The sequence below is a fragment of the Mastomys coucha genome, unplaced genomic scaffold, assembly GCF_008632895.1.
Source record: "Mastomys coucha isolate ucsf_1 unplaced genomic scaffold, UCSF_Mcou_1 pScaffold21, whole genome shotgun sequence".
Classification (NCBI taxonomy): Eukaryota; Metazoa; Chordata; class Mammalia; order Rodentia; family Muridae; genus Mastomys; species Mastomys coucha.
This window is the reverse complement of record NW_022196904.1, coordinates 175,447,329-175,463,566: the sequence shown is the minus strand read 5'-3', so window position 1 is coordinate 175,463,566 and position 16,238 is coordinate 175,447,329. Positions and strand designations below refer to the sequence as shown.

Below are 16,238 nucleotides of genomic sequence, written 5' to 3'. Positions count from 1 at the left end.
AAAAAAAAAAAAAAAAAAAAAAAAAAAAAAACAACCAAAAAAAAAAAAACAGTGGTTACACAATATTGTAAATGTATAAAATGCATTAAATTGCTCATTTAGGTTGCTTCTGTATTTTATATGGTGACATTCCACTTTAGTTAAGCATGGAAACAAATGACCTTTCCATTCTTCAGGGGCTGGTGTTTGTTACAGCCTGGCCTGAATTACTCACTGCTGTATGAGAAATACAGAGGGAAAGGGCCTGTTGGCCTTTTCTGACCAGGCCTTTGCCTGGGCCCACAGCCAGCCTGAGTCAGTACACCACACTGCTCTTTAGGACCCCCTGTGGCTTGACAAAGCCCTGAGTATACCCGGGGAAGGGGTGGGGACAACTGCCTGTAGCAATCCCAGAACAGAGTCTCTATTCTGATCCTGAAGTCAGGGGCATTTGCCCCAAGATCATCACTGAAGACTCGGCACTTGGCTAATGCCACAGAAACTCTAGGTCAACTCTAGGTTGTAGAATTGGACCCTGTGTCATTTCCCATAGTTTGTCACAGAGATGGGAAGTCGTGCGAGATCTCTACTTCACTTCACTGACTACTGACCATAGGCGCAAAGAGGCATTTCCGGTAGAGCACGATGGATTTGAGGAGCTCAGAGCTGAACAGGAGGTTAAAGTATGGTATGAAATCAGAAGAATGACAGGTTAGCTTCAATCATGTGTGGTTGACTGTTAAGATGACCTGTTACCGAAACTGGAGAGATGGATGGTTTGGTGGTTAAAATGTCTTTCCAGAGACCCACATGGTGCCTCATAAACATCTATAACTCCAGTTCCAGGGGATCTGACTCCATATATGTAGGCAAAGCACACACATAAAATAAATATTTAAAAAGATGGTTCTAAGGCTGGTGAGATGGCTCATCGGTTAGGAGCACTGACTGCTCTTCTGCAGGTCATGAGTTCAAATTCCAGCAACCACCCAGTGGCTCACAACCATCCATAATGAGAAACAAATAAAAATCTATGATCCAGAGCGAGTAGGGACCGGAGAGAGCAGGGGAGGGCTGGGCTGGAGTGAGTGGGACTGCAGCAAGAGGGAGAAAAGGGAAGGGGGAAGAAAAAGAAAAAAATGTATTTAAAAAAAAAAAAGATGGTTCTGTTATAGATTTTGTGCTGGTGTCCTGGGCTTAGAGTGCTTGGGGGATAAGGTCAGGCAGTCACGGCACTTACTGCTGATACAGTCAGATGGGACCCCATCTAGCCTGTAGCATCCGGCCAGAGAAATGCTGTCACGGGTGTTATGGTTGTGCCTTCAGTCTAGTGGACTTAGAATGTGACTCTCCTGCTCAGAAGAAACTCCAGTTTGAAGTGGCCTAAGCCTTTTACACCCATGGTGAAGGTGGACTCTGGATTTCTTTCCACTTCTGTAAGTAGGTGTAGCAAACTTTGCTTTTCTCAGGAGTCACTGTAAAATCTGAGGCTGAAGAGCTTACTCTTTGGGATGATGAGAACACAGCGTGCTTCTCTTAATGAAGATCTTGAACTTTCCGGGCGGTGGCGGCACACACCTTTAATCCCAGCGCTTGAGAGGCAGAGTGGGCAGATCTCTGAGTTCGAGGCCAGCCTGGTCTACAGAGTGAGTTCCAGGACAGCTAGGGCAACACAGAGAAACCCTGTCCCTCAAAGAAAAGAACAAACAAAAAACTTGAACTTACCAACACTTTATTTTGGTTTGAGTTTCAACTATAATCTATGGTAACAACAATAAAAATACAAGAGATTTTTTTTTCATGCAGGCTTTGTGATTAAGCTGTGCAACCAACATTGATTTAACTTTTGAAGAGTTTCATCAGCCCCCACAAAACAGCACCTACTAATGGTCACTTCCTTTTGTTGCTCTACTGCCCATGGCAGCTTTCAGTCTGTTAAGTGACTCTAGATTTGTATATTTAGGACATTTCACATAAAAGGAATTATACCACATCCTGACTTGTGTGTCTGACCGAATGGCCTCAGAGCAGTGTCTGTCTGTGCCTTTCCTCTGTGTCAGACTTAATTCTTTTTCATGGCTGAATAAAATGTCAGCATATGAATATGTTACATTGGGTTTTCAGTTTGGAGTGGGTATTTGTGTGGTCTCGTCTTGGGTGACTCCATAATGCAGGAGTGAACACTTATGTACACGTTTTTTTGTGGACCTTTGTTTGTGTTTTCTTGGTCATATATCACAGAGTAGAATTACGGGGCCACATGGTACCTTATAATATTTTAACTTTCTGAAGAATGGCCGGTGTTTTCCTCAAAGTAGCTACACCGTCTTAGATTCCTCTTCATGGGTTTTAATTTTTCCAAATCCTCAGCAAGATTTGTTTTTCCGTTTGTTTAATTATTATAATTACAGCCATTCTAATGGGCATGGGGTACTAATTTACCGTGTTTCCGATTTATATTTCCTTGCTGGCTGCTGATGTAGAGTGCCTTTCATGTAATTATTGGCTATTTCTGTTTCTGCTTTGCAGAAATGTGAGGCCCAATACTTTTGCTAGTTTAAAACTGGACTATTTGTCTTATTGCTAATGTGTAGGAGTTTCTTTTATATTCTGTGACCTCATTCCCTATGAGATACACAGTTTATACATGTTTTCTTTCATTCTATGGCTTGCCTTTACTTTTTTTTTAAATTTAATTTTATTTTCTTTAGTTTTGAGACAGAGTCTCACTATGTAGTTGAGGCTGGCCTCAACCCCATGATCTTCCTACAAGTCACCCCAGAAGCCAAGATCATCCAAGATGGGGGGAGGAGTGTGCAGAGAACAGAGTACCACACCAAAGCCAAGTTTGTGCCTGTTACCTTTCAGGTGCCTGCTCCATGGCTGGCTCAGAGCTACATTATCAGCATTTGGATTGGTCAAGATTTATGAGCGAGAAAATGTCTAGGCCAGCAATATCTCTAGAACAATTTGGCAGAAAAGTTTGTCTGGGGTCGTCAAGGTGCTCGAAGCTCCAGAGGTGGATGTGGAGAGCATCAGGAGACCTGGGAAGGAGCCAACCAGCTGCGTCTGCTAAAAACAAGATAGCTCCATGATGTTGTGTCTACAGGGGGGGGGGGTTGCCAGGATGCGCACCCCTCGCAGCCCTGAGTAAACACCGGAGACTTCCTGTCCAGGGAGAGAACGAACTTCAGGAGAGTAGAGAAAGATGGAGTGGACCCAGGAAGGCAGAATGAAGATGATTCAGAGGTTCCTACCCTGACCCTAAGACAGTCCTACAAGGAGGGATGCTTCAGGGCAGGAGTATGGACGAGGAGGCATAACACAGTTGGCAGAAGCCTGGGTCTTATCAATCCAAGAAGCAATTTGGATTAATAAACTGGCCCGTCTTGGAGACTGTTTCTGTAGCACACGGAGCCCCTACTCAAGAGTTGACAGTCCCCTGGGTATCTTGTAGAGCCCTTTTGTCAGGAAGTTACTTCTGAGATGCTTCCTACCAACACTGCCCCTCAGCCTCTCCATCTCTGCCTTGAGATCGGAGGAACAGGTGACCCAGATGATCCCTCCTCTACTCTGTGTCTCTTTATGGACCTCTTTCAAATATAGAGAATCAGAACCACAATCAAATTATTAGGTCACTACCTGTTCTACTGTCCCAACTCTACCTCTTCTTGCTTTGGAAGTTTGGGACCCCACCACCATCTTAACACTGTTTGAGGCTTTCCAATATCCTAAAGATGGAGGAGCCTAGTAATGAAGGATGTTGGGCGAGCAGTGTCTCAGGGACCTGGACACACCTTCCCTTAATATGAAACAAGAGATCCTGTTATAACAGAAAGGTAAACTCCTTTCCCAGCTGAGACCACTTTTTCTTACTACATACATGTTTTTTTTTAAGACCCTTAACTGTAAAGAATATTTAGATATCTGATTTGCTGCTGTATTGTGACATTGCCAAGCTCTGGGGCTCAGGGCAGAAAGGAAGGATGCTGTGTGGAGGGGTTCCATGTCTGCTTGAAAAGCAGCTGGGTCTGATCACAGAAACACTTCCTTATAACTCGTTCCCTGTAACCCCATCCTTGCTTAAGAATCATACCCGGCATGGTAATTCTTTCCTATTATAATCTGTCTGCTTTGTAAGCTCTCTCAAATAAAGTTCTTTTTCCCCTCCCAAGGGTCATAATGATTAAGATGCACTACACAAATGTTGTTGCATCTCTAGATTAAGCCACCCACCCTGAAGCACAGAGCACTTCAGTGAGAGTTTTCTGAGGCAAAGACTTTACCACTGGACTATCCAAAGGATGCTAAACTTTCAGAGGCAGACAAGAGAGGACAGAGTTATGAATGACAGCATTAGCCTGAGACACAGCGAGAGAGAGAGACAGAGAGACAGGATGGGGTGAAAAGACAGCTGCAACAGCTTAGCTTCATAAAAGAGAGGTATTGCCCTTTGATACCTAAGCATTTTTTAAAAGAGTGATGAACACAGCTGTGCTATGCTGTGTGACTTTAATCCCAGCACTCAGAAGGCAGAGACAGACAGATCTCTGAGTTCAAGGCCAACCTGGTCTACAGAGTGAGTTCCAGGATAGTCAGGGCTACACAGAGAAATCCCATCTCAAGAAAAAAGAAAAAGGGGCTGGAGAGATGGCTCAGCGGTTAAGAGCACTGACTGTTCTTCCGAAGGTCCCGAGTTCAAATCCCAGCAACCACATGGTGGCTCACAACCATCTGTAATGGGATCTGATGCCCTCTTCTGGAGCACCTGAAGACAACTACAGTGTACTTACATATAATAAATAAATAAATCTAAAAAAAGAAAAAAAAAAGAAAAAAGAAAAAGAAATGGACGAAAGAAATACAAAGAGTGCTGTACAGGAATGGGTTAAAGGTCATCTTCACCATCCTGGTAGTGTTTTTCTGTAGTTAGAAGCAGACCATGAAGCTTCTCTGCCCAGGTGACATTTGGAACAGGATCTCAGCCACTCTTGTTGCTCCCGTCTCCAGTTCTTTTAACCCTGGCTAAGACAGCAAGCAGCCTTGGGCACTCTCTTCTGGTCTTAAGCCAGGCCCAGGCCCATGGCAGCCATGCAGTTGATGAAGAAGAGCATGGTGAAGTTGATGTGCTAGTGGTACTCACTGGTATTGTAGTCAAAGGGGAAGGCATGGTGGAAGTTGTGGAAGTCCTCACCTGCAATAGAAACAAGGAGAGCCGTCAGGGGGCTCAGTGACTGCTGTTTCAGCTCTGCCCACCTCGTACCTGGAGGGTACCTCGAACCTCAGAGACCTGTAGTGCTGTTAACTGAAGAGAGGACTCCAGTGTCTTCTACCCTGAGGAACTGGAGCCCTCCAAGCATCTTAAAAGTATTGAACAATCTCACTTACTCATGTGGTATGGGGCTTTTGGGGGGAAAGATGTTTCTATTGTGATACCTAGATGAGGGTCACTGGCAAAATGCTTCATCCTGAAAAAAGCCAGAGCAAACATAAATACTGACCACTCCCACAACTACCTGAAGTGTCCACTCCCACACTGTACCGAGCTTCCCTCCTACAACTGCAGGTCTGGGGGAAGGGCAAGGGCAGAAACCATCAGGAGAGAGCAGGGTAGATGGATGGCCTTATATAATTTTTTAAATGAGGCAATAAGGACACAGTAAATGCCTTTCCTAGGATCACACCACTAGAAGCCAGTGTATCAAGTACAGGACTGCCTGTCGCCCGCCAAGAAATCCATTGTTTTTTTACCACAGAGCACAAAACCATGTTACTTAAACAAGTCACAAATTTATAGCCAGTTCTGCTGTCTGGACTCCTGTTCATGTGCCTTTGAGTTTCTTTTATTTTCTTTTTTTTTGTCTGACAAGGTTATTGGCACAGACAGTGGCATGTCCTGGCTGCATTTCTTCCCACCCTTTCTTAGTCTTCCTCTGCTTTCCATCCAAGAGACCCACGGAGTGACCCTCATCATCAGAAGGTCTCTGTCCTTCTGGAGGCCTTGTTCCGCTCTCCATCCTCATCCGGACCATGATACCTTCACTTCAAGGGAGTCGATTGCATCTGATGATTGCATAGTTTTTTTATACCCTCTCTTTGTATTTCCACTGAGCCAACTATTTTTTTCCCCTGTACCTCTTAGGGACAATGAATGTTCTGCACATTCTGCGTTGTATCATGATTATTTTACACTTTCACGGTCTCTCCACATCAACAGGCTAGAAATTCCTTGAGGGGAAAGACTTGGCTACATTCACTTTTATTTCTTTGCCTATCCTAGTTGGATCAAGTTGCATTTAACAGCATCCGTGAAAATTGTTCAAAGGGCACGAACTGAACAAAACAGTAAAGTCTCTTTATGGCCTCTGAGCCATTCAGATGCTTTTGAAATGGTGCTCTTAAACACACAAGCCCCGAAATCTCTCAGCTTTTATTTTCGAGTTATAAGAGAAAAGGTGGAGTCCCTAAACCCCAGGTACCCTGGGTTTCACCCCTGCGCCCCCGACCCAACCCTGCTTCACTCACCTCCTCTGGAACATTAGCAGCTTTTCAGCTCTTAGGTCAGACATGTCCAGTTTTCCGCCCTTCTCTTTGACAGCCAGGTGTTTGCACACAAGCAGCCAACCCACGTGAGAGAAGAAGAAGCCACGGCGGGAATTGTGAGGGTCAGCATGTGTTTCTGAGAACTTGTGGTGGGCGCGGTGATCTCGGGCCCATTCATACACATTGCTCTGGAAGCACAGGAAAGAGGAACCCAGTATTGAGAAGAGATGCCCTCCTAGGAGCCTGCAAGGGCCTAGATGTCTCCAAGAGCCTGGGACTCTGGCCCAACTCAGAACCCTTTGTTTCCACCAAGGAGGCCTTGGGGAGCACCCTTTCCTGCACACTTGTCCCAAAAGCTTAGGGTCTCTGACTCAGGAATGGCAGTGTTGCTCCCTGAGATTGTGTGGTAGGTAGATAGAAGGGCAGTGATTCACAACCCCACTTTCATTAGCAAAAAACAAGTAGTTGTTCAGGCAAGGACAGGACCCTAATGCAAGGCCTAATCCTTGAATATGGGGAGTTTGAAGCAGTTGGGCTTGGGGCCTGGAGTGTTGGTCTGTTAATACAGATGTAGGAAGCTCTATCTGGATACCTTCATAATGACAGGTTACTCAACCAGTAACAAGACCAGTATGTAACTTATGAGCTTGGGCACATTTCCTAAGGACCTCTTATGTGGGACTTGCTAAGCCTTTAATTATGCACCAATAATATCACCCTCTTCCTTTTTCCACACAAAGAGATCAGGAGAACTCAAGGTGTAAACTGCTAGGGCAGAGATGATTACATACATATGTCGAGAACTTCCAATATTACCATGCAAGAAAATGTTGTTTCCTGTTTTCCTCTTTTCTCACAATGAGCTCCACATGACAAGCTAGCTACTGCTACTTGCTATAACCTGATATCAAGGGAAGCTCTCTTCTCTCATTCCCTTCCTTCTGTGTTATAAACTCTTGCCTCAAACAGCTTCAATAGCTCATGTAGCCAGCATGGCAGCCACAGGTAATATCCCAACATTGGTCTATGAAACTACTCATTAACATAATTTCATCATCTGAAATGAGGGATAATAACAGAATCCACCTTTTAAGACATCACAGAGGCCGGGCTGTGGTGGCGCACACCTTTAATCCCAGCACTTGGGAGGCAGAGGCAGGCGGATTTCTGAGTTCGAGGCCAGCCTGGTCTACAGAGTGAGTTCTAGGACAGCCAGGGCTACACAGAGAAACCCTGTCTCAAAAAAAAACAAACCAACCAAACAAAAAAAGACATCATAGAGACTTAATGAGAGTTCATCTATGTCACATGCTCGCATGGTGCCTGTAAAGATTCACTGCCATTAGAAATGCTTGCAGTCCTTTTCAGTCCCATTGCAGTGGGAACTTATGGTAGGCATCACAAAGTATAAGTTTAATGTTCATTGATGGTCTAGGAAACTAAGGACAGTGCCTAAGTAATGCATGATGGCCTTTTTATGCTGAAAGACCATATCATTCACACTGTATGAAAGCACAGGAACCTGGTCAAAAATGTCCCAGTAGTAGTTGAGAGTTTCCCTACCCAGTGACTCTTCAGTTATCTTATGCTCTGTGAATCTCAGCATTAAGCATGTTCTTTAGATGACCACAGACGACTGGGAAGAGGCAATGACTGCCCTGTTGGCTCTTCTCAGGGCTTTGACTTCTACTGTGTCCTGGATCATCAGTAGATATGACACACAAGAGCTGAACAGAGCCACACGTTTATCTGGAAAGCCACGTTGTTGGCAATGATGCGGAAGAGCCTCAGGAGCAGTCTTGCTTTATAGGTTCAATGGCTCCACAGGCAATAAGCTCCAGCTGTGATACCCAGGCCAGAAAATATATATAACATATACAGTACAAGAAAAGACAGTGGAGGTCACCAATAGCAAAGTTCATCTGGCAAGACGTTAGGACACCCTTTCTGATGCCCCGTTGTGTCTTTGTAAGGCTTGGAATGGGGATCTGTTTTCTCATGAATCCTAGGGTTATGAATAGAGGCAGGACCTTTTGACACCAAAGCAATAGAAACAAGGCATAGCCAAATATATGGACAGACAGGCAGGGCATTCACAAGTCTTGGACTTGTGGGTTAAGAGGACTAACCAGAGAGGAGCCCAGGCTGCTCTCTGAACAGAGGGAGAGTCGAGCTTTCATTGACTGGCTGAAGTGATGACATGTCAGCAGAGAGACTCATCATCTCTCCGTCGAACTTTAAGAGCACAAGCTGATGTTGCCTAAACACACAAAGGAGGGACATAAGCAAACGAGTCATGCTTTTACTCAGCAACCAGCTGAAAGCCTGTGAGTTTATTTGCCTCTGTCCCATTGGGGTGTTTCTGTCTCAGGGATGCCTTGCTCTCTATGGTTGAAAATCTTTCATCACTTGAATAGAGAACTGTCACCTTCAGGCTCTCCACCCAGAAGTGGACATGGGCTAAGGAAATCTAGACACTGAGGAGGTAGGGCAGGGAAGAAGTTTCCAGCCATTGTCCTTGTGCATGAGCATTAAGCCATGTCCTATGTCCTTTGTAAGCTAATTTTCTCTATAGTGTTGAAGGCCATCAGTGAGTCCCACAGTGCTTAAGGACCCATACACATGGGTGCTCTTAAAACAGTAGCCAGATCGATCTGGCACTGCCAAATTAGAAGAGACCCAAGTGGCAAGGGACATATGCAATGCAGAGCAGAGACTATTTGGCAGCCAATACAGTATCATGCCATTACTGTAGCTATAGAAGGATAGCTCTATCAGGGACAGCCAGCCCTGTATAAAGTCATATTTGTACAGGGGCTTAACCTTCACCAAGTGTATTAATATTCTTTTATTCACTGTATACCTTAAATAGGCTAGGCTCTATTGTGACATCAGTTGCAGAAATACATGATATAAGTGGTATTTTTTTTCCAGGATCACAAGATTGATAAAAATAGAACTGTGGTTTGCAGCTAGTATTTCTGGCAACCATCAATCGATTCTGGCTCCAGCTCTAGCATCTACTTCCTGACAACAGAGCACACCTGCATTGTCCTAACTCACTGACACAATGACTGCAGCTCAAGAAGTTGCACAGACTATGGTGGGGAAGGGGCACTGAGGGGAGCTATCTGTTCCTCTGATTGATAGCAAGAACATAAAAGCTGGGACCTTGGTAAAAAAACAGAAAACAAAAAACAAAACCAACCAACCAACCAACCAGACAAACAAAAAAACTGTATACAATACTCCAAGGGACAGCTGGAAACAGTGGATGCTCAAAGGCTACAGAACTTTCAAGTTGGAGAACTCACACACTGTACCAATAGCCCTATGTCCTTCCGAAGCCAAAGACAACAGGTTATGAGTGGGAAGATTCCAAAAAGAGCGTAAGCATAACTTTGGCTTTGGGATATCATTCTGCTTCCTGGGCTGGCATCTGAGGCTTGCCAAACACAGCCTGGTCAAGAACTGAACTGGATGAGGCTACAAGGAGGACCCAAGTGGGAAGGGAACTAGCAGGGGTAGAAACCATTGAAGACTTCCCTTCTAGGGAGGAGGAGAGAGGAGAATCCATAGTCTATGGGGGAGTGTACGCAGGCTCTGGGCTCATTATTCTGCAGCTCACGTTTGAGGTTCTCAGTGGAAAAAGCAGCCACTGAGCTGCTTCAACGGGATGACTGTCTCTGACCTACAGAAAAGCCACCCTACTCTATGTGGGAGTGGCATGCCATGAGAAAGAAAAAGATATTCTCAACCAGAGAGTAGGCCACTCTGGGGCAGGAGCTTGAGGCAGGAATGTTCTCGTTGCATTTCCCTGAAGGCACTTGAAAAACTTCCAAGATGAAGTTACAGATGCCAGATCTCACTTACGAGACCTGAGAGGACTGGGGCAGATGGAGCCCACATCTGGACAAATAGCTTTTTTGGTTTTTTTCTACCACTACTCTCCAAGAGAGGGTGTCCAGAAAGAATTCACTGCTGACACTTTTCTTGACAACCTCTCAGCGTCTTCCTGAGGAGAACTTGCTAGAGCAGTGAGTACCCCTGCATCTACACAGGTTTGGCTCACTCTCCCTGGCTCAGGTTTCACAGGCAGGGGGTCACAAGGAAAACTACCTGAGAAGCTCATCTGTCAATGCCAGGGGCAGCACTGCTCTCAGCCCACGTCTGTGAATCCCTGAGGGCCTGAGCTAAAGGCACTGTCAGGGACCACACTGTCTCCTTCAGTCCAGTAGCCCTAAGGTTGGGCTGCTCGAGGTTTATAACGCCTGCCAAAGAACTGTGTGCTGGGGACCACGAAGACTAGCATAGTGCCTATAACGCTGGAAGGGACGAAAGCTGGATGGGGAATGGAACATGAGACCCTGCTGCAATCTGATTCAGTCCAAGAACATCCTGACTGGCATAGGCTGTAGCCTGTGTAGAGTAGAGGAAGGGGCCACACACCTGTGCCCTTGAGTTGTCTAGGAGCCTGCTAGACATCATCTTCCTCCCAGGCAAACCAGCCTCATCTAGACGGGGTGAGGTTCAAATATCCTATGGATAACCCTCTTCTGTTTTCTCCTGTACCATCTTCCTTTGTTTTGTCTCCTGACTGGGCTCAATATGTAGTCCATAAAGTTCCTGGTCTAGTACCTGGAGAGGGCCTACTTCTCTTGTGACAGGCAGAGATAGGACAGGTTGACAAGCAAGAAACCCACACAGAAAAGTCTGTTCAGGGTCTGTCGCTGTTTTTTTTTCTCGTGTCTGTTCCTCCAAGACACCATGGGCACCTCAGCTTCCATGCTAAGGGGTGCCCAGAACTGACTCTCTCTTTGCATCCAACTAGGCTCTGTTTCCAGCCCAGCCAATCCCTTGGGAGCCAAAGGGAAAAGGGTGGAGAATCCTATACAAAACATGGCTGCTGACCTGTGCCAGAGTGGACCCCATTAAAGAAAAGGAAAAGACCAAGAGCACAGGCTCAAGACAAGGGGAGCTGCTCACCGAAGCGCCAGGTGTAGACCTTGCAGGAGGGAACCAGCGTGATCCCGTACAGGGCTCCCACGTGCAGCAGGGCCATGAGGATGACAGGGGGGCGGGGGGGGGGGCTCTCCTCATCCTGGTAGCTGGGGTAACGGATATCTTCTCTCATTTCAGGCCGGATGTTTTCTCCCCATTGTCGGAGGATCTTTTCTAATGTCTCTCCTTCATTCTTTAGCTACGCAGAGAGAGGCTTTGTGATGGCAGTGGTCCTGGTGGTCACCTAGGAGCTGGAAAGCTATCAGAAGAGGGGGCAGAAAGTCGGCAGAGAGCTCGGCAGCAAGGGAACCTCCTCTGTTCTTCAGTGCGGGTCAGGGAAGGATGGCACACAAGCACAGGTCCTGCTTCAGTGCCAGAGTTAGGAAGAGTTAGCTGGAAGGGGGAAGTCCCCTTAAACTAAATTCAACCAAGAACAGATTGTACAGTGAGAACAAAATGCTTGATACGCCTTAGCCACAGGGTAGAAAGCAGAGGAAGGGGCTGAATTTACCCATGCTTTATATGGTTCAGGGGACTACTTGGTTTGTGTTTGTGGTTAGATGAGGCCTTGTGTTATTTGACCTGCATCTCAGAACCTCATCATCCCAGCCTCCTGAATACTGGGATTTCAGGTAAACACCACTGTTTTTTATTGTTTCCAGATCTGTCATAAGCCTGGAGGTGCTAGGTTACTACATCTGTTGTCTGCACTATGCAGCCAGAGGCAGGATGATCATGAGATAGCAGCCAGGCTGTCCTATCAACCAGCTTCTGAGGGATCTGAAATACAGGGTCAGACATGGTTGCAATGCCACCCCTCCCACCCCCTCCTGCTGACTCCCACCCCCTCCTACCCCTTCCTGCCCACTCCTTAAAACAAGACACAAGGACAAAAATAAAACCCAACTTGGAAGATGGGTAGCCTTCCTTTTCAGGAACATTTTTTTTTAAGTGCTAACAATGAGGTATTAGGTAAATGCAAATAAGAAAACACACACACCATGGCTGGAGAAACAGCTGTGCGTGCTGGAAACACAACTCTTAAGTTTTGGTTGTGAGTCTAGCCTTTAACGGCTGAGCATCTCTTCAGTACAAGAAAAAAAGTTATGATTCTTTTTTTATCCTTTCCAATTTTTTAAACATCAGCTCTCTAAGTTGTATTGTATTAAACACATGTTGGCTATAGAGAGTAAAATTATGCTTCAGAGCATTCCTCATTGGATATTGTATCTCTCACCTTTGTTTTCTTCTAATGGGTCCCAAATATATCCTGGTGCATCCATTTCAATATTGTCCCAGCCGATCACTAAGGACTACTGGGGTCCTGAAGCCCTGTAAGCTGGAGGTAGAAGGCTCGCTCCCGCCTGACATGTGGGCTATACACATTGTTTACTAAACTATTTCATGCACAACCAGAGACATTCTAAATTATACCACAAAACAAAAAGTGGCAATTTTGTGTTGTGGAGAGCTAGTTTCAAAACTACCAGGTTAAAACTCTGCCCCACGATGGCATGCTCACCTTTGGTCCTATTTCCTTGCTATGTTCTACCTCTTTTACTTCCTAAGATATTGCTGTATAGTTCATTTCAGAATCAAATATTGATCTATCCTGTCAAACTCAAATATTCCCATGACCATTGATAAGTCTATCTGATTTTAGGTGATTTGGTTTATAGGGAGCTTGACTAAGCAGCAAGCCAGATCTTTCCAGAACCTTGAGCCCACTTCAGCCACTAGTCTATTGGCGGGTCCCATGTTTTAATGCCTACACCCACTGACAGGAGCCACTGACTGACAAGGAGCCACTGACAGGAGCCACTGACAGGAGTCACTGAATGACAGGAGCAACTGACAGGAGCCACTGACAGACTGACATGAGCCACTGTCAGAAGCCACTGACAGGAGCCACTGACTGAAGGAGCCACTGACAGGAACCACTGACAGGAGCCACTGACAGGAGCCACTGACAGGAACCACTGACTGACAGGAGCCACTCACAGGAGTCATTGTTTAGAAAGTCCCTTTCTCCTTTTGCAGGTACGTTAGCTCTCAGATGCCCAGAACTTACCAGATTTGAGACCACGGAGTAGAATTCAGGACTTCCGGGACCAAAGCTGGATTTCTGATTCAGAGTGCAGAGCAGTGAAACAGGTCAGGTGCTGCCCACCAAACCTGTCCTGTGCCTTATATTTATATATAGTGGCTATCTAGGCTCAGCCTCACCATGTGGGCTGTTGCTCAGAGCTATGGATTTAAAGGCACTAGATGGCTGGTCGTTTATTTCCTCGTCCTCCTTCATCTCCTGCCAAGGGGGGCAAGGTATGCGGAGGTAGATGACCTAGGCTTTCCAGGCAGAGGGGAAGGAAGGGAGGGAGACAGAAGAGCAGGCATCGGCCAAGTCAGAGCCATGTGCTGTGGAGGACATCTTGGGTGATCCTAAAATAACATGGGCCCAAATCCTGTCCCCTTCTCTCCCCATGAGCAAATGGTATGTGGGGATGAAGTGATGGCTCAATGATTAAGAACATTGGCTGCTCTTCCAAAGGTCATAGGTTCAAGTGCCAGCACCCACATGGTGGCTCACAATTGCTTGTAACTCCAGTCCAGAGCACTCTATACCTTCATCTGGCCTCTGAGGGCACCAGGCACTCAAGTGTGTGCGTGTGACACATATAAATCACCCATACACGTAAAACAACTTTTTTTCCAACAAGAAAGATTGATACAGTTGTCAATTCTGGCTTCTTCACTCCCAGGTCAAAGACTATTTGATGTTGCCTTATCCAGCCATGTCCCTGGCTCAGCTCCATCTGCTATCCCCTATGCCATCTCCTCTTTTCCCTCCTTCCCCACCTTTTCTCTTCCTGTGTCTTCTCTTCCACTAGCCACTGGGCCTCTCCTGTGAATATGGGGACACTTGAGACTTCATTCTGGAAAATGGTATCTAGTTCAACAATAAGGGTGAATTCAAATGGTGGGGGGGGACCCTGGCACATGGGCAATGAAGAAATTAAAGCAAGAGAGATTGAGAAAGCTGCGGTGGCAATGACCACTCACAACTCTATCCTGCCTACCTATTCTCCCTGGAACTCAAGGGGGGAATAAGCTTTGAACCAAGGACTCAGTTGTAGCCCTCATCTGTAGGGGAAAGTTCTTAGCTCAAGTAAAAATTATGGCACTGGCCTTCCCACCAACTCTGAATGCTATCAACCCTGCAGCATTACACACACACACACACACACACACACACACACACTGACAGAGGTGCACGCACACCCTATGCTTAGTGAATGGTAGGCTCGGCCAGGAATCGGTAGGCATTGGCTTCTTTTGGGTTCGCTACTTTTGTCTATGCCTTCAGAACATACCGGGCCTTTTGAGAGATTCGTGAAGCCCTGGGTAGAATTTTGAAGTGGTTTTGTTTGTTTTGTTTGAGTAAAAGAGGCAGGAAGCACACAGGTGTTTGTACCCAGCAGCAGGCAGAAGGAGCAGGTTACAGAATAAGGAGAGCAGATATTGAAAGATCCCTGTGAGATTCATTTTGTGGAGGTCTCGCCCTCTGTACTTCTGTTTTAAATAATAAAAGTAAAGTGTCAAGTGGAGTTATCAAATAGCTTGGTCACACTAGCCAGTTTGTGGTAGAAGTAGGAGTTCAGAGCAGACACCCAAGTAAGGCTGACACCCAAGCTCTTGAGGCCCAACCCTATTACCCTATGCTCCACGACAGGGCTGGCCTCACTGCTCAGCGTTTCCCTCCCAGGGACAGAGAGAAACTGAATTCTTAAGTGGTTCTTCCCCAGCCTCATCTAGGATGGCAACTTCAAGGTGCGGAGTGCGCGGGCGGCGCCTCCTGATTGGATCGGGATCCGGCAGAGCCGCAGCGCGGCCGCTGATTGGCTGCGCGGGGTCAGGCGCTGTGGGCCGAGTGAACGCGAGTGACCCTGTGGGCGGGTGCTGACCGAGAGTAACCCCGGGAGGGACGGCACGCCTCTCCCTTTGTCTCCAGCGACTCTGGGCTCCCGCCCGCCAGGCTTGTCCCGGCAGAGACAGGGCGTGGGAGCGGAGGCGGGGCTGAGTGCGACTGAGCGAGCATCGGAATAGTAGCTAGACTATTTGAGCACAGCTGCTTCCTTCTGCCTCAGGCCCCAGCTTTGTAAGTGGGGTTCCGTGTGAGGCCGAGTGGAGGTCTCTAGGAAAAAAGTTTATAGATCCTCGAGCACATGTGGAGAATGCACCTTAGTGACTCTGGAGTGATCTCCTGTAAACAGCCTTAAACTTGAAAAGGCTAGGCGGCTTCTCCCAGCCTGTGCCTCAGTGGGTAAGGACTCTGGAGACCCGTCTTGGTCCTGGGACAGTTTTGATAATGCTAAGAGGCAACGTCAAGGGTGCGTTTAAACACTGCTGGTGGGGATGGAAAAGTGGTTCAGCCGCGGTGGAGAACAGGTTGGCGTCCCCATGAAAGGCAGAAGAATTACCGCCAAGATCACACCGCTGCACTCCTGTTACACACCCAAGTCGGTAATGCTCCACAGTGCTCATAGCAGTGTCGCCAGGTGCACAGGGCCATAAAATTGCCACTTCAGTTTTCTCATTGTGATTAATTTTAATTGCTAGCTTGACAGGATTGAGAATCACCAGGGAGATATACTTTTTGAGTGTGTCAGAATGGGCCAACTGAGAAGGGCGAGAGCCACCCTGAATGTGGGTGGCAT

The 16,238-nt window shown here is 46.6% G+C and overlaps 1 protein-coding gene across 2 annotated transcripts; it reads right to left on the bottom strand.

The window, feature by feature from the left end:
* Positions 1-2,564: 2,564 nt before the first annotated feature.
* Positions 2,565-15,274, bottom strand: LOC116101179 (acyl-CoA desaturase 2-like). 2 transcript variants are annotated; one of them, XM_031384840.1, is made up of 4 exons: positions 11,509-11,864; positions 6,505-6,710; positions 5,123-5,173; positions 2,565-3,051 (listed from the first exon to the last, which is right to left on the bottom strand). In XM_031384840.1, the coding sequence occupies exons 1-3, from the start codon at positions 11,620-11,622 to the stop codon at positions 5,170-5,172; spliced, it is 324 nt and encodes a 107-aa protein (XP_031240700.1). In that variant the 5' UTR covers positions 11,623-11,864; the 3' UTR covers positions 2,565-3,051; positions 5,123-5,169. The 2 variants fall into 2 exon arrangements, with proteins under 2 accessions (XP_031240700.1, XP_031240698.1); XM_031384838.1 differs by lacking the exon at positions 2,565-3,051 and adding an exon at positions 15,237-15,274 and having other exon boundaries at positions 4,817-5,173; positions 11,509-11,782.
* Positions 15,275-16,238: the final 964 nt, after the last annotated feature.